Source organism: Schistocerca cancellata, chromosome 1 (genome assembly GCF_023864275.1).
Source record: "Schistocerca cancellata isolate TAMUIC-IGC-003103 chromosome 1, iqSchCanc2.1, whole genome shotgun sequence".
Taxonomy (NCBI): domain Eukaryota; kingdom Metazoa; phylum Arthropoda; class Insecta; order Orthoptera; family Acrididae; genus Schistocerca; species Schistocerca cancellata.
Genome location: NC_064626.1, coordinates 631,734,550 through 631,757,943, shown reverse-complemented (window position 1 = coordinate 631,757,943; position 23,394 = coordinate 631,734,550). Strand labels below are relative to the sequence as shown.

Genomic DNA, 23,394 nt, shown 5'->3' with positions numbered 1-23,394 from the left:
TAGCTGGACTGACATAAAGAACAACACCAAGAGAGGGAAAGGAAGGGGCAAAGGGAAAGGAATAAAAACAGTGAAGGAGAAGGAAGGGGAAGGTAAAGCAGCCTGGAAAAGAAGAAAGGCTGCAATAACTCAAGGACTTGTGCAAACTACACATGTACCCATAAGAGAGCTGTGTATTGTCAGAAGAACAGAAATCTCAACTAGAAAGTATTTTATTAGAACCTAAAGAGATGTTCTTGGATAAATTGAGAATAATTAAGGAATACAGCTGTAAGTTTAAAGTAAAAGCTGACAAGTCATTATTTTACAAGCTACATCCAGTAATGATGAATCTTCCGACTGCAGTGAGAGACACGAAACAAAAGATGATTGACACTGACATTTGTGAATGTGGTCTTAGTGTATACAAAAATCCATTGCTGATAGTCAAGAAACCTGCTGGACATGTTCATTTAGACTTAGATGTTTGAACACTCAATAAACAAATAGAGATGGAATGAGATAGATCTGTGAGTGCAGAAGAGTTGTTACCCAAATTTGAAGAAGCAAAATTCTTAAGTTCAATGGATTTAATGCGAAGATACTGGCAGGTCCCATTGCATGAAGGCCCAAGACCATATGCAGCCTTCTTATTTGGAGAAAAATCTGATCAATTTAAAGCATTGAAAATTACAGTGGCAATACTGATTTGTGCTTTAGATAAATCATTATGAAGAGAATTAGTACAAGAATTAATAAAGTATGTAGATGATTAACTAATAGTTTATAAACTTGGGAAGACCATTGCAACTTATTAGTATGTACTTTGACCCAATGAAAAGAAAAGGAGAAAACAATAAAACTTTCTAAATCACGTTTTGAGGGACAAGAGTTGAAATTTTATTGTCAGAATAATGGGAATACAATCTGCTCTAGAATGAATATAAAAATGTACGTATGTATGTATGTATGTATATACGTACATATGTATGAATGTTCCACATATCTTCCTAAACCACTGCACCACTTTCAACCAAACTTTGTAACATATGACTTACTGTCTGCAAAGAATTGCTGTGGGAGTAAAAACCACCAATGTATCAGGTGGGTGGGGGTGGAGGTGAAAATAATGTGTATCACATGATGCACTAGCATTCAGACTTTATTCATCCACTATTTGGAAAAGAGAGCACTTAGTGACTTGCTCCAAGCTTTACACATACACTGACGGAAAATATCAAAAATAGTTAATTGAGGGTGATGAAATTTTGAGAATACATTTGTCTAGGTAACATATTCAAGTATTAACATTTGCAAGATCACAGTTTAATACGAAGGCATGAAAAGCTATTGTAAAAGTGAAATGCCTGTACATTAATAACCGGTGTAAATGGAAGAAGGTTGAATACAAGTATGCAAATGTGCGTGTATTGTGTTGTACTGGCAACGGATGTCAGTTTGAGGGATGACATACCACACCTGCTGCACCTGGTCTGTCAATACAGGGGCAGCTAAGGCTGTTTGCAATGGTGTCCCATAAGAGCTCAACTGGAGATGGAGCTGGTGATTGAGCAGGCAAAGGTAAAATGTCGAAACTCTGTACAGCATGTTGGGTTACAACAGTGCTATGTGGGTGTGTGGTGGAAAACACTCTCTGGAATGCTGCTCATGAATGGCAGCACAAAAGGTCGAATCATCAGACTGACATACAAATTTGCACTCAGGGTGCATGGGATGACCAAGAGAATGCTCCTGCTGTCATACAAAATTGCACCCCAGACTAGAACTCCAGGTGTAGGTCCAGTGTATCTAGCATGTAGACATGCTGGTTGCAGGCCATCGACTGGCCTCCTCCTAACCATCACAATTCCATCACTGGCACAGAGACAGAACCCATCAGAAAACATTACAGACCTCCAACCTGCTCTCCAATGAGGTCTCACTTGACAGCACTGAAGTCACAAATGAAAGTGGTTTGAGGTCAGTGGGAAATACGCTACAGGGCATCTGGCTCGGAGATGTTCTTGTAGTAAATGATTTGTAACAGTTCATTGTGTCACTGTGGTGACAAGTGTTGCTCAAATAGCTGCAGCAGATGCAGAATGATGCGCCAGAGCCATATGCCAAAAATTATGGTCTTCTCTCTCGGCAGTACCATATGGCCATCTGCAGTCTGGTCTTCTTGCGATTGTGCATTCTCATGACCACCAATGCCAACTACCATGTAAGTGGCTACATTGCTGTCAAGTCTTTCTGCAATAACCCAGAAGGAAGTTCCAACTTTTCATAGCCCTATTATGTGACCTCATTCAAACTCAGTGAGATGCTATGCTGATAATGGTGTCTTTGTCACCTTAAAGGCATTCTTGACTAACATCAACACACTAAGTCCAATCTCAAAGGTAACTAACACTAATGAGCATTACAGCATGTATTTAAAGGAAATCTGATGTGCGTCCTCATAGCGATACTACTAGCGCCACTCTCATGCGACTGATGCGAGATTTGAATAGACATCACCTTTCAGATGTAGAAACATGCCTACTAACTTTTGTTTATGTCACACAACTTCTTCTTTGTGTTGTGATTTTTTTTCCATCAGTGTAATTTTGAATTTTTATGGAACCTTTTCCTCACTGACAATCCCTACACAATGATGAAAAGAAAAAAGTTTATTGCTTACCATAGTTTCACTGTTTATGCAGTAAAACTGCCGCTTGGGGCATGACATTTTAATTTAGTATTTATTTACTACTAACTGCATCTGTGACACATTTTGCAGGTATTATTCACATATACCACTGCATGTACCTGCAAAATTGTATCACATGTAGTTCAAGAGATACAACATTATAAACATTAAGATGTATGTAAAACAACTGTATCATTCATGATGTTTAAAATTATTACTTTTTGCTATTAACACCATTTGCAACATATTTTACAGACAGTATCCATGTGGCTGCTGAATGTACCTATAATATGAAGTCATTATATGATACATAGTTTGGAGGTACACTGCCAAAAAACATTAAGCTGCGTGAAACTGTAGGGAAAAATTCAAAGTTAGAAGTGAAATACATATATGTGTGAAATATGTTAAAGATATGTGAAATATATGTGCCATGTGTACCTGTATGTTGGCAAAGCCATGGGTAGAAAGCTCCTCCTAAACATCTCGATTGATTTCAACCAAACTTGATACACATATTATCTACCATATGGAAAGAATTACTGTGGGGATAAGAAACAGCAACCTCATATTGGGATAGGGTTGACAACCTCGAAAGAGAGGTGGAAAGGAGGAGGGGGAGGAGAGGGACATACAGAGAGGGAAAAGGAGACGGACAGAGAGGGGGAGGGGGAAATGGACAAAAAGGGAAGAGGAGGAGACACACAGACGGTAAGAGGAGAAGATGGACAGAGTGATGGGTGAGGAAGTGAGGGACACAGAGATGGGGAAGGAACTGAAGGAGGGGAGGAAGGGAGGAGGGGGGAGGGGGGAGGGGGGAGAGGAGGAGACGAATAGAGGGGGAAGGAGAAGATGGACAGACAGACGAGGAGCAAATGGACAGAGAGAGGGGGTGGGGGGAAGAGGATATGTACAGAGACATGGCAAAGGAAGAGATGGACTAATAGAAGACTGACATAGAATCTGGCTGCTCGCCTGGTCAAATACCACCATGGAACACACATGCACCTGGTGGGTTGCCATACCATTGGACGTCCTCTGCTGAAGCAGAACACACATGGTAATCCAGACTCTGGTTGTACACACTGCTTTGTGTACAGACCAGATGACAACAGCAACATGTTCTGCAGTGTACACAGTAGAGGGCAACAGTAGCATAAACATCCTTCTTTGTAACTGCCTGACTCCAGCAGGCTCCTTGTTAGGCACCAGCATTGCCTACCAGCAGTGTGCACGCCTACCGTATTTACTCGAATCTAAGCCGCACTCGAATCTAAGCTGCACCTGAAAAATGAGTCTCCAAATCAAGGAAAAAAATTTTTCCCGAATCTAAGCCGCACCTGAAATTTGAGACTCGAAATTCAAGGGGAGGGAAAAGTTTTAGACCGCACCTCCAAATTGAAACAAAGTTGGTCCATTGTAATATGAGACACAATTTAGGTCGAATGAATGACGATACAGCTATAGTAGTTTGGTTAGAGTCATAAGCTTAGCAGTTAAGCTTTACCAGATAGCCATTGCTACGCGTCAGGCGCTCCGTCCGTATTTATACGGGTACCCTTCCTTTTTCACGTGCTTCGTCTGGTTTGAATTGATTGCTTATTTTGGTTTGATCTGATAAGTGTTGTTTTCTTTGTTATAGGTGTTTACGTCACTCTAAGCTGAAAATGCATTACTGTACTGTGTCATGCATTGTTTGTCGCATTCTGATAGTGCATGATTACGGCCTGTCGCCGCTCGCGGCATGGCTTGCTTTTGTGCGCGCTACCGCCGGATTCGTCTCATTAGCGAAACAATGGCAAGAGACTGCTATTTTTTGTTACTTACGCTGCTGCTTTCTTTGATAATGATCCGCAAGAACCAAATAATAGACTGCGTATGATAGATGATGTTCTGAACGAGAGTGTAGCAAAAATTTTTCTCCGTTTGTAAATCTTTGCAGGAGTCTCTTTAGTACATTACATTTTGCACAGAAATTAGAGTCATCTTAGATTTAAAAATCTAGTCAGTTGCCGTGCTTCATTTCTGACTGTATCACTATTAGGCATAAGAATAATACGAATATAAACATGACACGATACGTATACTCTTCCGCGTTTACTGTTGTCTCACTCTAGTTTCATAGATTATTAGGCAGACAGGATTTAAATGAGATAGCAGCAAATACGAAAGAATACATGGAAAATGTTTATATTCATATTATTCTTATGGTGAAGAGAATACTGTATGTGATTCACAATTCATCAAGTTCCTATTAGCAACCATCTCTTTTCACTACATCCCAAACAGTCTTGCCAGTCGGATTTTCGTAGTACATTGAAATGCTGCTACATTCGAAGGTGAACAATACGGAATTTGTATTTATTTCATTGGATAATGTATGAAAATGCAGTGCTCGAAACTCGGGGCGGAGAAAAAAAAGCTCGTCTTCCACCTTTTTTTTTTTAAATTTATTTACTGCCGCAGAGGTTTTGGCGCCAGTATTTATCTTTGTGCCTACAAAGCATACCTGTGTAGCGCTACATATATTTGACGGCAGAAGTTAGTTGTGGCGGCACCTTCCAACATTTTTCAGTACTTCCACTTGCTTTGCACTCGATTCTAAGCCGCAGGCGGTTTTTTTGGATTACAAAAACCAGGAAAAAAGTGCGGCTTAGATTCGAGTAAATACGGTAATCATAGAGCTGAAAACGTGGCATGCCATGTGACACACGTTCACATCTCACACAATGCTTATGGAAATCCTTCTACCAGATCAGTTAAGACACAGCATAACCTCTATCACATCACTCGCTCTAAGCTCAACAATGGATGATACTTGCTCATCCATCAGTAGCAATCTTCAACAAAAGTCTTCTGCACTATCCCAATCTCTGACCAGATGTTGACCCAGCACAGCCAAGGACATCAACCAACAACGAATCTACCTGCATCCATATGAGCCACACACCAACCGGGACACTGGCTGGATCATCATCTGGGACTTTATCTACTCATATACTCTGCAAACCAACATTAAGTCCATGGCAGACAGTATGTCTTACCGTACCAGTTACTAGGGTTTCTTCCTGTTACGTTTACATATGGTGTGTGGAAAGAATGACTGTTTGAATGCCTGTATGAATGCTGTAATTATTCTAATCTAAACCCTCATAATTCCTATGTTAGTGATACGTAGGGGTTAGAGAATATTCCTACAGTAATCATTTAAAGCTCGTTTGAGAATCTTTGTTAACAGATTTTCTCAGGATAGTTTAAGTCTATCTTCAACAGGATGTATACGTGGAAAACGAAAAACGATTCCCAGATGTCACGGTTAAAAATACACTTTTCCGAGACTTTGTGACTTTGATTTGATTCTGAAGGAACCACTTCGTGGGATTTGCTTCAGAACTGTTCCAGATATTCGACAGGCAGTAGACCGCTCCACTTGCACCATCAATAGAACAGGCTCTGCTAATGGTATAATACACCTTCCACATCTCTGAGAACGGGTTCTACACAACACTGGTGACTACTTTGAAGGACAGTAACAGGTGCAAACATGTAACTCTTTTGTATCAGTTGTGAATAAATAGTTGCCACTATTTAAGTACTAACCCTCATATACATAGCGTAGCTACAAGAAAAGCTAGCCTTTTTTTTTTTTTTTTGGCACTTTAAGATGCATCACACACAGGAGCCAGTAAATTTTTAAATATTACACAAATGTCTGGTCTTTTGGGCACGAAGTTCTTCTAAGTGGCTGGTCCTCGAAGTGTAAAGTTTTAAATTAGAGTCAAACGCTCTGTAATTTAAGAAATTGATCGCACATTCACATACGTAACATAATTCATCTTGCCTAAACGGAAATTTACTTTGAAAGTAACGTTTTTCAAGCTACCATTCAGAATATTTTGCAGCTACCTATTACAAATAGGTTCATTTTAGCAGTTGCCAGAGAGCGCCAGAAAACACGCGTTACTGCGCGTGCACAGCTACGATAATGCAGGAAGCCTGTATGGTTGTACGAGTATAGCATTAAGAGAACTTACATTATGTCATAAAAGAAACAGGACATCACAGGATACTCCAAGAGCATTGGAATTTCGTAAACTACACTAAAATGCATAATTTGGCTTAAAATGCAGATTCGTATGTCCACATTCACAGAGTTTAGTTTTAAAATGTTAGCATGTACCTACAATTTCCTACTACTATCCCAAATTTTAATTTCTGGCTAACATTCTCATATAATAATTATAAAAAGTAATAATTTTTGTTATAAAATTTGTGTAAAATTAAGGGAAAATAAGAAAGGTAATCAGAGGTAAAGCATTACAGTAAATTCACATAATTACAGTAATTCACATTTACCTGAAATTTTAATACAAAATAATATGTAAAAGTTAAGGGGAAAATGAGTGTTCATTTTCTAACGTTCCCTTCTCCAGAAAAAAATTCAAATTTGAAGAAAAAAGGTAAATGAAGGTAAATAGAACAGCAAAATAAAATTATTCATGTTTACCTAATTTTTTTTCCTTTAATAATATTTCAGAAAAGTGCAAAATAACCCCCACATTGCCCACCACACAACTACTGTCTATTTCGGATGCCTCTGACCCTTTGTACAGGGCAATACACGGAGACTTAACTTCTGAATTTCTAGAAGTGCTCCATTTATTCGGGCCGCTATTAACCCTCCGTCGGTTGCAACCTTTTCATAACTTCATTCAGTCACAATGCACCAAAAAAGCACAAATTTCAAATTGCCGTAATTCCCATCTCGTTTTGGATTAGGTGGATATCCCTTTGTGTTAACCTTCTTTAGGATCTAGATTAAGAGATTAAAAAAAGAACTGAAGGAATGAAGATTTTTATTGCCTAAAACATACGATTTTGAAAACAACCATTTTTTAGCCCTCCACTGCACTTGAGTCAAAATTTTGATTGAATGGTGACATAAACATTAAAAGAAAACACACAAAACCACATAGGCACTTCAGTCTGTTCCTAGTGAGCTCAGTCCTCCTCAGATTTGCTGGATTTAGGCTCCTCAGAAAAAGTTGGAAGAATGGCAACTTTGCACTCATCGCAGACGTTGTTTGTGTATTTAATGCATATCAGTTTGGCGCAACACAGACACCTGGACACGGTGAGCCTCCTCAAACCAGTTTCTGTCATGCAAGGCACACATCTACGCCTCTTGAAGGTTCTTTTGTCTTTATGGTCATCATTATCAAAATTAATTTTGGGTTTGAATTTCCTCAGGTGGATTTGGAGACTGGAGGGGATTCCATGCCTCTTCTGGCTCCTCTCTGCATCTGTGGGAGAGTAAGCTCGCGGGCCAACTTTTTGAGAAACACCCTCCTGCACAATGGTTCAAGATCATTGCCAAGATAAACGAGGAGAGAGTTGATCCCAGCCAAATTCATCATTGAATAAAAGATTAACATTGGCCAACGCTTGTTGTTTCTACATACATCATAAGTTGAACACATCTGGTCTGCAGTATCCACTCCACCATTTGTGGAGTTGTAAAATGTTATGATCTCTGGCTTCTTGGCTTATCCAGATGAAGGATCAATAGCATCATCATTATGAAGGAAAGAAACGAGGAGAACATTTTTTTCCTCTCTTGGACTGTACGAGACCAGAGTTTTCCCATCGTTGAACTTGAACATACTGTCATACTGTTTCCTGCCTTTCACATTCACAAAGGCTGGAGGCAACTCTCTCTTTTTTTTCCTTACCGTACCAACATAGGTGAGCTTATGACTTTTGAGCTCATCAACAAGCCTTGTTTGTTGCTCACCCTGAAAGGACCTTCAGGCTGCATACCAGTGTACACTTCCAAGTTGTATGTGTAGATCATCTTCACATCCATGAGGGCGAACAGTTTATCCCATACTTGTTGGGTTTCGAAGGAATGTACTGAAGAAAGGGGCATCTTCCTCTGAAACCTGGGAGCATTTCGTTGACGGTGATGTTCTCTCCAACAGAATAGTTCTTTTGACAATTCTCGACAAATACTTGCAAGATTTTACAAATAGGACAGAGCCTGTCAATCTTTTCCCTTTGCTCTCGAGAATTACGACCATCAAAGTGAAGGCATCTGATCAAGGTTTTATAGAGTCTTAGGCTCATAACCAGGCCAAATTTTTCAATTCCATCATTTTCACGACCCCAAAGCTCTTCTAAACTTTGACGATTGGCCTTATAGGCTGCTGCGAGGTACAGTAAACCAATAAACGCTGGAACTTCAGTTGTATCTGTTGACGTAATGTCTCTCATCATCATCATCATCATCATCATCATCATCATCATCATCATCATTTAAGACTGATTATGCCTTTCAGCGTTCAGTCTGGAGCATAGCCCCCCTGATACAGTTCCTCCATGATCCCCTATTCAGTGCTAACATTGGTGCCTCTTCTGAAGTTAAACCTATTACTTCAAAATCATTCTTAACCGAATCCAGGTACCTTCTCCTCGGTCTGCCCCGACTCCTCCTACCCTCTACTGCTGAATCCATGAGTCTCTTGGGTAACCTTGCTTCTCCCATGCGTGTAACATGACCCCACCATCTAAGCCTGTTCGCCCTGACTGCTACATCTATAGAGTTCATTCCCAGTTTTTCTTTGATTTCCTCATTGTGGACACCTTCCTGCCATTGTTCCCATCTACTAGTACCTGCAATCATCCTAGCTACTTTCATATCCGTAACCTCAACCTTGTTGATAAGGTAACCTGAATCCACCCAGCTTTCGCTCCCATACAACAAAGTTGGTCGAAAGATTGAACGGTGCACAGATAACTTAGTCTTGGTACTGACTTCCTTCTTGCAGAAGAGAGTAGATCGTAGCTGAGCGCTCACTGCATTAGCTTTGCTACATCTCGCTTCCAGTTCTTTCACTATGTTGCCATCCTGTGAGAATATGCATCCTAAGTACTTGAAACTGTCCACCTGTTCTAACTTTGTTCCTCCTATTTGGCACTCAATCCGTTTATATTTCTTTCCCACTGACATTACTTTCGTTTTGGAGATGCTAATCTTCATACCATAGTCCTTACATTTCTGATCTAGCTCTGAAATATTACTTTGCAAACTTTCAATCGAATCTGCCATCACAACCAAGTCATCCGCATATGCAAGACTGCTTATTTTGTGTTCACATATCTTAATCTCACCCAGCCAGTCTATTGTTTTCAACATATGATCCATAAATAATATGAACAACAGTGGAGACAGGTTGCAGCCTTGTCTTACCCCTGAAACTACTCTGAACCATGAACTCAATTTACCGTCAACTCTAACTGCTGCCTGACTATCCATGTAAAGACCTTTAATTGCTTGCAAAAGTTTGCCTCCTATTCCATAATCTTGTAGAACAGACAATAACTTCCTCCTAGGAACCCGGTCATATGCCTTTTCTATATCTATAAAGCATAGATACAATTCCCTGTTCCACTCGTAACACTTCTCCATTATTTGCCGTAAGCTAAAGATCTGGTCCTGACAACCTCTAAGAGGCCTAAACCCACACTGATTTTCATCCAATTGGTCCTCGACTAATACTCGCACTTTCCTTTCAACAATACCTGAGAAGATTTTACCCACAACGCTGATTAAAGAGATACCTCTGTAGTTGTTACAATCTTTTCTGTTTCCGTGTTTAAAGATTGGTGTGATTACTGCTTTTGTCCAGTCTGATGGAACCTGTCCCGACTCCCAGGTCATTTCAATTATCCTGTGTAGCCATTTAAGACCTGACATTCCACTGTATTTGATGAGTTCCGACTTAATTTCATCCACCCCAGCCGCTTTATTGCACTGCAATCTATTGACCATTTTTTCCACTTCCTCAAATGTGATCCTATTTCCATCATCATTCCTATCCCATTCTACCTCGAAACCTGAAACATTACTGATCGCATTTTCACCTACATTGAGTAACTCTTCAAAATATTCCCTCCATCTGCCCAAGGCATCCACAGGATTCACCAGCAGTTTTCCTGACCTGTCCAAAATACTTGTCATTTCCTTCTTACCTCCCTTTCGAAGACTGCTAATTACACTCCAGAATGGTTTTCCAGCAGCTTGACCCATAGTCTCCAACCTATTTCCAAAGTCTTCCCACGATTTCTTCTTGGATGCTGCAATTATCTGTTTGGCTTTGTTTCTTTCTTCAACATAACTTTCTCTGTCTACCTGGGTTCTGGTATGTAGCCATTTTTGATACGCCTTCTTTTTCCTTTTACAGGCTGCCTTGACTGTATCATTCCACCAAGCTGTTTGCTTCATCCTACTTTTACACACTACTGTTCCAAGACATTCTTTAGCCACTTCTAGTACTGTGTCCCTGTACCTTGTCCATTCCTTTTCCAATGACTGTAATTGACTACATTCAACCAACTGGTACCTTTCTGAGATCGCTGTTATGTACTTGTGCCTGATTTCCTTATCCTGAAGTTTCTCCACTCTTATCCTCCTACATATGGACCTGACCTCCTGCACTTTCGGCCTCACAATCCCAATTTCACTGCAGATTAAATAATGATCAGTGTCATCAAAGAATCCCCTGAATACACGTGTGTCCCTCACAGCCTTCCTGAATTCCTGATCTGTTATTATATAGTCAATGACAGATCTGGTTCCCCTGCCTTCCCAAGTATACCGGTGAATGTTCTTATGTTTAAAAAAGGAGTTTGTGATTACTAAGCCCATACTGGCACAGAAATCCAAGAGTTGTTTCCCGTTCCAGTTGGCCTCCATATCCTCTCCAAATTTACCCATAACCTTTTCATACCCTTCTGTTCGATTTCCAATCCTGGCGTTAAAATCACCCATGAGCAGAACACTGTCCTTGTCCTTTACTCTAACAACTACATCACTGAGTGCCTCATAAAAACTATCCATCTTATCTTGATCTGTCCCTTCACAATGCGAATATACTGACACAATCCTAATTTTCTTGCTAGACACTGTCAAATCTATCCACATCAGTCGTTCGTTTACATACCTTATTGCAATTACGCTGGGTTCCATTTCTTTCTTGATGTAAATCCCTACACCCCATTGTGCTATTCCTGCTTTGACTCCTGACAGGTAGACCTTGTATTCTCTCACTTCCTCTTCTTTCTCACCCCTTACCCGAATGTCACTAACAGCTAAAACGTCCAGCCCCATCTTACTTGCATCCTCTGCCAGCTTTACCTTCTTCCCAGAGTAGCCCCCACTGATATTAATAGCTCCCCATCTCATTACCATTTGTTTGCCAAGTCGTATCTTAGGAGTCCCTGGTTTGTCAATTAGAGGTGGGACTCCGTCACCTCCAAAGGTCCGAGGCATTTTGCTCTGATTGTTGCCAGGATCATATTTAAAGTACCAGGGAAGCAGGTTGCTAGCCTTACTTGCCCCGAGTCCCATTGGGTTTTACCCCTAACGGCTGAGGGACTAACCAGTGGATTTGGTAGTCTTTGCCGTATGAGCACAAAGGTGACCACGACTCAGAATATGCCCGAGATGCCCAGCCTTATTCCAAAGTAACTGGTATCCCGACTGTCGGGACCACTTACTTGGCCACTCATATGTTGCCCGTGGTTCATGAACTAGGACATGACTACAGGAACCCACACCATGAACCGCTAATGTCTCTCACTCAAGAAAAATTCCCCCTGATGCTTTGGATATACTGATTGGCGTATTTCACCACCATTTCAAGCATGGCATCAGCCTCCACAACTGATGCGACTATTTGTATCACTGAGGCATGCAAGCCACCCCTCCAACAGCCAGGTTCATGGTACATAGATAATTACTGTCAAAAATATACAAGGTGTCTATAAAAAAATGTACCAGGTTCAGTGGTATATTATAACAGTTTAATTTAGACTAATTACAACAAATCACACATCAAATTGAAGGTAAACTAACCTATTTTATCTTACAAATGTTCAATATGTGCACCTTTAAATTATGACATTATTCAATCTACAATCCAATTCTCTCAACTCTTTGGTGAACAATGGAAGCAGTAGCCTCTTCAATTTTGTCTCAACCCTGGCAAATCATTAGGCAGTAGTGGACTGCAGACAAGATGTTTTATAAAGCCCCAAAGGAAAAAGAAAATCACATGACTTGACATCAGATGAACATGGAGGTCTACTGAAAAGAGTGCTGTCATACTGACCATCTTGTCCAATCCAGTGGTCAGGGTCTTCAGTGTTCAACCCTAAATCAACCCTAAAGAAAAGAAATTACACAGCTTGATGTCAGATGAATGTGCAGGCCAGTGGAAAAGAGTGCTGTCGTATTGGCCATTACCCATCAGTCATGGACTTCAAAGTTCAACCCCAAAGGAAGTAATTGCATGGCATAAGGTCACGTGAATGTGGGGCCAGTGGAAAAAGAGTGCTGTCATATTGAATGTTGCGACCAGTCCAACAGTCACGGATTTCAATGTTCAACTACTCTCATAGAAAGACATGCCAATGGGTAGGGGATCCATCTTGCTGTCAAGTAAAGTTTTCACGTTCCCCTTCTAAATTGGGGAAGAGGAATTCTTGAAACATATCCAGATAAGCCATACCTACAGCAGAAAAAAATGAGGTCTGTTAACTTGACATAGGGACACAGCACAGAAATTCTTTGATAATGTAAAAGTCTGTGAGGTCGTTCTGGCACGCTGATACAAACATTATGCTTATTTACCTTCCCACTTAGATGAAAAATTGCCTTATCATGTATCACGGAACACCACAAGAGTGAGAGTGTCATCTTCCCACTGTATTGCTTCACTTGCAACATTATAATGTACACCATAGTCATCTGGCTTTACAGCATGTACCAACCAATAAATACACAAGTGTAAAAATTTTCTTAAAATCTCACACACTGTCGTCTTTGGCAACTGAAGTTCAAGACTTACTTTCTGAACAGATTTCTTAGGATCACAAAGGAAAGATGTTCTGACACAGTCAGCAGCCTCTTCAGACATTTTTGGTTGCTCCATGCTATTCCCTTTACACACACGTTTGACTGTTCTGAACTGACTATACCATTGGCAGATGTTATTGGTGCATGGGGGATCACAATTTAACTTTAAACGAAATGGAAACTGAACTGAAATTAGAGATACATGCTTAACAAACAACAGAGCACAAAACATTTTACGCTCAGAGGTCACCACTTTGGGTATTTGGCACTGCAAGGGGGAAACAACAAAACAGTACTTGTGTACACGCTTATCTAAAACTGTTTGAGTTACTCTTTACTTGTGATGTTCTAAGAACACTCTACAATGCTTACAGTTGTTACTATTAAAATTTGTAGCAGGGACTTTCTTTTATGGACACCCTTAATATATTATCTGAGGACTCTGTGCTTCTTCAACATAGGCCAACAGTGCTAGGAGCTTCTATATTCACATCTGCACACACATGTTTTCTTGCAAAGTTATTGCAGTCACCAACCTATCCTGAAGACATGCATCGGCTCTCAGTATGATCCTTCAAATGCAAATAAAATAACAAATCCATGCAATATTTGTGCTCCCTCTAACTTGTTTTATGGTTTTCATTTTAGAATATCATTCGCCTGCATGAATACGTACGGACATACATCCGCTCCCCAGGAGCGGTATATAATACTAAATAACGTCCTACTTAGATAAATGATCCCAAGGTAAATATAGTTATTTTTCTTAATTCATAAATCACATATCTACAATTTTGGAATCCTTTTATATTAGCAATAAATTCTTTTAACACACCACTCTAATTAGTTAAAGTTAATAAACATTGTCTTGTAATTACATTAATGTGCTTTTCATTTTACACTTCTGGTAGTTTCATCATGATTATCAACACAACAGTAATCATTGCTCAGTAGTAACTGAAGGAATGTGACTTTACATTTGTAAATAACGTTTTCTTAATATGATAAAAATTCAAACCTCAGTGTCCACTACAGTATATTTGTTTCACTGTGTATGTACTTTTCACTTGAAACTGTTTATCATTAATTTATTTGACTCTTAATGGCATCGTGGTAAAACTGTAATAATTTCCTTTCGAGGCATAACTTTCAAAATGCGTAGTTTTCATGAGGAAACAATAGATTCTATCTGCCTTATCCTTCCACAACAGTTTTACAGTTTTGTTTAGTAACACTGCATGTAGAACTAAATTCTGAGTACTTACAAATAGTACACTTCTCTACACGCAGTGGCGGATACAGAAAAACCTCAAGGAGGGGGCACTAAAGATATCTTTAGCTACCTTTACTTTTACCATAATAAAAAATAATCATGTCACATCAAAGTTTAAGAAAGTTTTATTTAAACTGATTATACACATATACAAGACAATGCCATCTTATGACATAAAAAGTTACAATTGTGGTTCTCTTCTTTAAATGATGAATTCTATGCACCTATTTTTCCTGGAAAATTGATTAATTACATCATCAATAGGACAAACAATGTCAGGGTGAGTGTTCAACAGAGCTAAGCCATTAAGTCAATCCCTATGTGCCAGACAGAAACATAAAATACGATGACGTGGATGCAAGTGCTAGATAGGAAAGTACAGCTACTCGCAGTTGAGTCAGCTGACTGGCTAGGGCAGTGTGGGTGTGGCAGGGGGAGAGGGGGGGGGGGGGGGGGGGAGGCGGCCTAAGTATCCATCACTGTCTACACGTGGTATACTGTTATTCCTTTATCTCTTAAACCTCCATTATTTCAACACACAAACTCAGGCGCTCTTGACATCCTTAATCATTTTTTATTTAATTATATTCCTTATGCTTTAAAACTCAGGCAAGGTTCCTTCTGTACAACATTGGCAAAAATCCCTGGTGTATCAATACTTAATTCTTACATTAGACATCTCTTTCCTCAGACACATTATATGATATTTTTTCTTTAACACAGGCATAGATCCTCTTTCCTTGGTACGACTACTATGTCACACGTATTAGGGCACAACATCCTATTTAAAGTTCATATCTTCTCCTGCTATATATTTTTTATTTTTTTAATTTTTTTTTTTTCATTTTTAACATTGGAATCTTTTTATTCCTCGTATTTTTTTGTCCCGCAGACTGTAGTTGTAAATGTTAAATGTTTTCTCTGGAGTTCTTTGTTGGCATTTATATTAAAAATCTGACGTATATTGTTTTCTTTTTGTTTCGTAATTTGTTTTCAGAGCCTTTTGTTGATGAAAGTATTTGTGATTTATAACATTCTGATTTCTTACACAACTGCTTTTCGTTACAGATGAGTTGGTTGTGTTTACAGTGAAAATGTTCCTTGAAAGAATGACTGTCAGTAAATCTACTATAAGATTTTTACAGCCACTGGCAGTTATTGCAGAATTTTGCAAGTACAGTATTTGTGGTAATTATATGGTGTTGACAAGAACTTCCAATGAATTCATGTGGAGGTGCAGGAAAAATAATATATGGAGGTCTATATCCAGAAGGACTTAGCTTGAAAGATCAAGGCTGAATTTAGAGGTAATAGTCATGTTAGCTTACTATTTTTACTATAAATATTCTTCTAAATGAGTCATGCTCGAAACAGAGGTTGTGTGTGGCACTGTAGTTGACTGGTTTTCATTCTGTAGAGAAGTTTGTGGGGAATTTATAAAGTACAGAGGAAAGGGGGGGGGGGGGGTGGAATATTTTCGCATTCGGAGGAGGAAGTTGGTGATTGGAATTTCGCGAGAATAAGGTGTGCGCAAGATGGGTGCCACGCATGCTGACTGAGGACCACATGCGGCAATGAGTTGATGCTTCCCATGCATTACTTCACCGCCTTGCAGCCGAACAGGACAACTTTCTGGAGTCAGTTGTCACGGGTGTCAAAACATTTGACCCAAAAGCGATTCAGCTCCGACAACGAGGTGAAAGAAGAGGTTCATAATTTTCTGAACAGCATGGCGGCAAGCTGGTATGACATGGGCATACAAAAATTGCCACAGCGTCTACAAAAATGCATCGACAGAAATGGTGATTATGTCAAAAAATAGCTAAATGTTCAAGCTGTAAACTGATGTAAACCATTGTAGAAATAAACAGGTCTATGTACTTATAAAAAAATAGGAGACCTTACTTTTGGGATTACCCTCGTAAAAGCACTAAACAAGGAATATTGAAAGTTAGGATATTCTTTCACCTATCAAAGGCAACTGCAGGTAATAGACAGTTGGAGTCAGGTACCTAGTGAATGGCCATTGCTCATAGCAGCACATAAAGCTGCAATATTCAATGGATCAAATTACACAGAAACTGGACAGGAGCAGACTGGGGCCATACAGTGCAGCCCAATGAGTTCTGATTTTGTTCAAATGTGTATGAAATCTTACGGGACTTAACTGCTAAGGTCAGCAGCCCCTAAGCTTACACACTACTTAACCTAAATTATCCTAAGGACAAACACACACACTGATGCCCGAGGGAGGACTAGAACCTCCACCGGGACCAACCGAACAGTCCATGACTGCAGTGCCTTAGACTGCTCAGCTAATCCCACGCGGCTTCTTATTTTGTCTCTTCATGAATGTTGCAGGACATCAAGTGCATGGACAGCCAAATGAGGTGTTAAACCTACAATGTGAGAAATGTGTAATTCAAACCTGACATGTTTCTGTGGTATTTTGGATGTATTTTTCATACCAAAACTTGGGGCACTCATTCGGTTTACCATGAACATGAGACAGGATATTTATTTCAATATTTCTGGTCACCAGTTTTTGCCCTTTCTTCTACATCTATATGATGTGTATGCTGTGGGCACTCCCATTCGTGTTCATCATCATATCATCATCATCATTTGTTCATAAATCCAGAAATGAATACATGCAAAATTGATGAACACTCGAGCGTCCCAATGCACCTTGATTGGCCCACTAACTTAGCCTACCTTATTCCTACAACTAAAGTCTGGGACTATTTGGAACAATGGTTGAAATGTAACAATCAACATCCCCTCAGTTTTGTTTCAATATAGGATCTAATCATCAAAAAGTGTCCTTACTAGATACAGCATTCCTGAAGAAATCTGCACTCTTTTCTGCACCAAATTGTTGTTTGTTTTAAAATAAATAGTCATTATTTGTAAAAGGAAAAAAAAAGTATATGCCGATGTACCACCCTTTCATACCAAGTGTACACAATACTACTGCCATCTGTATATGGGATAATCGCTATCTTGTGACTTTTTCACCTCAGTCTATATGACAAGTGTATAACAGGAAATTTAGGAAAAATGTAGATAGTTGCATTCTCAAACACCTTTGAACATTTGTAAAGGCTTTAAAATGGTCTACTGAAAAATCAAGAAGTTGTATATCCCTTTTTACTATAAGTACAGTGGTATGTTTGGCTTGAATCATTATATCCAGTGAGTGTCAGATCTCATTACAGAGTTAGAATGATCAGCAATCGTGAAGAGCAATATTTTCCACCTTGCACAAGTATTGTACCAGAGAGAATCACATGACCTGAATAACCCACTGTGCATTATAAAATATGAGAAAACCAAGGGTTGTCAGGATCTCATCTGCTCCGCACTGGTGATCTCTGCAGCTGTTTTTGCATCAACATATGTGTTTGGAAAGTCACTATTCAGTACATATGACATAGTACTTTATACCAGTATCAGCAACTGTCTGTGCTATTCCATTTGCAAATGAGATGAAGAAAAAGAGTGTGTGTGTGTGTGTGTGTGTGTGTGTGTGTGTGTGTGTGTGTGTGTGTGTGTGTGTTTACAATAAATAACCATTATTTGCAAAAGAAAAAAAAGCATATTGCAGATGTGATGAGTTTATTATTTTAAGGTGATTTATTTATATATTTTGATTAGTTATAGAGTACCATAAATTGCATAATCGCCTTGTCCAATGATGCATCATGTATTGATTGTAATACATGTAATGGTTGGTAAATAAATTTGAAAAAAAAAAAGTTTCCGTCACTAATTATTTCGATCTGCAGACAAAACAACAGAGTTATATCTTGTGTAAGAAGATTATCAATAAACATTAAATGAAATTAATGTTACCTGTGTAGCACCCTATGAGAATGAAGATAGTAAAGGGCTGAGACTAAATCACAGGCAATATTTCTTGCTCGATCCTCAGGCAAGTATCCTTCTTTACTCAGGATTTCAGATAACTCCTTGTCCGCATATTCTGTTACTACAACAATCTGGAGCATAATGGTATTGTAAATTAGATAGTATCTCAAACTATCATCAACAAGGAACATGTAATGTCTTTCAAAATTCACTTTAAATACATCTAGTATGTGTAGAGGACACTAGTTAATTTGCATAGCAGCCAACTTATTTCAGGAATGGAAAATGAGAACAAGTAGTAACAGAGATGTTTAAGTCACTGACTCTGATTTGAAGTTAACTCTTACAGAGCTGAATTTTTTTCTGGTGGAAAGAAAATATTTCTTTACGTAGTGTACTCTTATGTGAGTTTTCAAACTGATTTTAAATGCAAGATTTATAGAAAAATATGTACCCATTTTCAAACCATACTTTGTATACTTGGCATCATTTTACAGACTAAAATAACTAATTACGAAATATTATCTATTTCAATAAATAATAAAATGATCATTGAATAACTACCCTGCAAAATAACAATAATAACATTCAATTATACAGTGGAATATAGTAAAACAAGCACATCTGTGTATTCTGGCGGCCATGAGCTGCTGCACACTGCTAGGTTGACTTGCTGATATTTTCACAGTGATGCACAACAGCTGGCAGTACTTATGCATGGTGAAAAGGTAAAGATTCACAAATGTGTACCTCAGGTTTCCATTGGGAAAAGATACTTCTGTTGCAGCTAAGACACTGCAAAAGTTAATGTACACAATTGTAGCCAGAAGGTCTGAAAAGGTTAAGCGATTTAAGGGACCAGTCTGAAGATCATACCATTACATTTTCAGTAAACTATAAACTTACTAGTAGACAGGGTGCTTGGCTAGGACTTATCTTCAGAAGGAGAAATTCCAGTACTGTCACTAGATGCATATAAAAATACAAAAAAAGTATGCTATCTCGCAGGGAGAAAAAGGTGTAGGTTGAGGATGGTTAGAAAGAACAGGTAGCTCAGTCAGATTCCAGAATGAGAATTGTGTACATAACTAGATGCACTGACATTTGGTCTGAAGATGATATTTAACTAAAACTGGTCACCAAGTATAAATATAAAGTGACTTGGACTGTTTCACGACCAGTCTTTGGCAGACAGTCAGTGTAGCTTTCTATATAATAGGTCTAAAATAATTAACAAAAAGTTGATCACAAATTTAAGTTCTATTTTTTTAAAATTAAGTAACAATTACAGGATGTGGATGCACATTTGAAACTGATGTAGTTCATTTAGTTACGCAGTAAAGAATGGTTTAATTAAAATATATAATCAATTTGTCAGTGCTGCATAGCATACATAAAAACTTCTGTATGACCATATTATACAGTATAAATACAATAACATATTTTTTATTTCTTAATGTCCACCTAGACTATTATAATGACATTTGTATGGAAAAACAACAGAAGTTAAAGTGTCATCATCTTATCCCTCTCCTCCTCCTCCGCAACCTGAATTATTTCTCCAATACAACATAGATGTCATAGACTGATGACATCAAAGATGCCAATGGCAGACATGAAATGGCTATTTTCATATGGACTGATTTCAGCAGGGATTTGAGATTGTTGATTCACATGAATTTCATTCTTGTAGCTACCACTTATAAGCTGACATCTGTCTGTATCTAATCACCAGCCTTAACAACATTGCTACTACCATATCAGGTAAGAAAAATGACCTTTGCTCAGTATCATGACTGGTACAAACCAGGGCCTTAAACTAAACCCTATGGAGCCAGATAATACTCAAAATACACTGAAAGCTCCTCAGTGAATATGTTCATGAAACAGTTTTTATCATACTCCTTGACTGCATGCAACATATCTACTACAGAAAGCGAAAGACTTCAGCATAATCGTGAGTATATGGAGTTGTGTGAGGTGGCGGGTGGAATAATTGATAACGTTCCTATTATTTATTTAATGCTGTTGTTTGCCATTCTCAACACTGGCTCTCTAACTACAATATTGGCAACCAGAAAGTGATTAGCAAAATGTGAAGCCTTTAATTAGAATTCCTAGTGCCCACTTCATCTGAGAAATACATTTATAGCTACAGCTTATAGCTCTGAGAAATTAGGAGACTGTCTGGGATCCATAATCAAAAACCATTCTCACTAAAATGTTCACTATATTCTGAAAGTCACAGACCAAAAAGAATCCACATAATCCAACTACCAGAGCAATTCAGAGTCTAATGCGCTGTCGCAACTATAACTGTTCAAATTAAATGTTTAAGTAAATGCTCGCCATAATTTGATGATAATGTTCATCAAATGCCACGCTAATAATGGTAGAATGTCTGTCCTGCGGCGGCATGTGAAAATACGACATACGCAAACTAAAGATAGATCATTAACGTCATCCTAAAATGAACATTTCACTCGAAAACGATTTCATGGTTACGCGTATCCCGAGTAACTTATTACTGCATCTGAGGCTGTTTATATCAACAATACCGACGCGACGTGACTCCCGGCACAGGTGGTGGGCTAATCAGTGTCTGGAGAGAACTGGGGCCTCCTTGCCTTCTCGCGCAGCGTTCTTACATATAAAGCCGCAGTGCGGACGGCTAAGGGAACGCCTGATCAAATCTGCTCTCCCGACTAGCTGCTGGGCTAGTAATGCACCACTTTAAGTTATCGAATAAATCGTTGCTTCCTTTGCTGATGGCCGATGAAGCTTTCAATTTAATTGTGCAATCAGCACACAAATAAGTAATCATAATAAAAGTCTGACATGGCTAAGCCAAATATTTTGGGTGAGAGAATTAATTTAATTACACTACATGCAGTAGACGAGCTCTGAACTTGCCCTTTGGAGATACGCTATCGCTATAGTTTTATAGTTATTCAGTTGAAACTTCTCACATTTTTATGATCTCCCTTCTACTTAAATTTAAACATCCTAGCTTTATTTATTTACCTACTTAATCTATCTTGCTTCCTTAATTTCTAAGACAAAAACCAGAAAATCATGAATTCCAACTAAAATTTTAATTTGTGAGATCCAGAATACTGTTTCTACTAAATTATTATGCAAAAGGAATCTAAATATAAATTTTTAAGTTTCTAGCTCTTTTCTGTTACGCCAATGATTTTTACAGAAAAACATCCAAATTTCGAAAATGGTTAAAGTTATTGAACTGATATCCAACACATATTGATTTTGTATTACTCCTGACACGCTAGAAACGTTTCAGGTTATTTACTTCATTTTAAAGTATTGCACAATATTTATGACGTCAGAGCTAGTTACAGCGGACTAGACTGGCACACAATGGAAAGACTGATGTAAATTTTATAAGGCGTGAGTATGCTGCTTCCCTACAGTTGGAAGTACAAACTATAAGAAACATGTAGGAAATATTGGTCTTACATAAATGCAGATAAAAAATTTAGAAAAATATATCGACAAAAAGAAAAAAAAAAATCTTATGCATGTAACCAGGTCTTACAAATCTTTACTACTGTGTTGTAGCTCAACATGACTCTAATTATGAAAACTCTGCATGAATCAAGCTACTCACAAAAGCATTATAAGGGGGTGGGGGCTGGGGGGGGGGGGGAGAGAGAGATAGAAAGAGAGAGAGAGAGAGAGAGAGAGAGAGAGAGAGAGAGAGAGAGAGAGTGTGTGAGTGGGTGTGTGTGTGTAGCACAGTGCTGTTTGATCACGTGAGTCTTCCCTATGTTCAGATAAAAAAACATGGTTGTGAATGGATTTGAAGTGTGATTTTTGCACACAACTGTCTTCATGGGTTTTTCATTCACTCTGCGGCTCTCTTCAGTTATCAAATTCTTATCATCATTCCATAACTGCAATCAAAATCATGCTGCATTCAAGAAGACATAACAACTTAATGCATTTATTATTAGCATAGTTTCCCTCTCAGCACACTCCAGTTGTCTGTCTTCTGTCTAACAGGGAACAAGTATTTCTGTCTCAACATCTTTCTTAGTTTCCACACCCATAACTACACTCCTGGAAATGGAAAAAAGAACACATTGACACCGGTGTGTCAGACCCACCATACTTGCTCCGGACACTGCGAGAGGGCCGTACAAGCAATGATCACACGCACGGCACAGCGGACACACCAGGAACCGCGGTGTTGGCCGTCGAATGGCGCTAGCTGCGCAGCATTTGTGCACCGCCGCCGTCAGTGTCAGCCAGTTTGCCGTGGCATACGGAGCTCCATCGCAGTCTTTAACACTGGTAGCATGCTGCGACAGCGTGGACGTGAACCGTATGTGCAGTTGACGGACTTTGAGCGAGGGCGTATAGTGGGCATGCGGGAGGCCGGGTGGACGTACCGCCAAATTGCTCAACACGTGGGGCGTGAGGTCTCCACAGTACATCGATGTTGTCGCCAGTGGTCGGCGGAAGGTGCACGTGCCCGTCGACCTGGGACCGGACCGCAGCGACGCACGGATGCACGCCAAGACTGTAGGATCCTACGCAGTGCCGTAGGGGACCGCACCACCACTTCCCAGCAAATTAGGGACACTGTTGCTCCTGGGGTATCGGCGAGGACCATTCGCAACCATCTCCATGAAGCTGGGC

The 23,394-nt window shown here is 39.2% G+C and overlaps 1 protein-coding gene across 2 annotated transcripts in view; it reads right to left on the bottom strand.

Moving 5' to 3' along the window:
• LOC126183213 (serine/threonine-protein kinase fused) overlaps positions 1–23,394 on the bottom strand; it is a 195,830-nt gene that overhangs the window by 135,862 nt on the left and 36,574 nt on the right. For both annotated transcript variants that reach the window (XM_049924999.1, XM_049925006.1), the window contains exon 3: positions 18,718–18,863. In XM_049924999.1, coding sequence (XP_049780956.1) covers positions 18,718–18,863 — 146 coding nt within the window. The remainder of the gene's footprint in view (positions 1–18,717; positions 18,864–23,394) is intronic.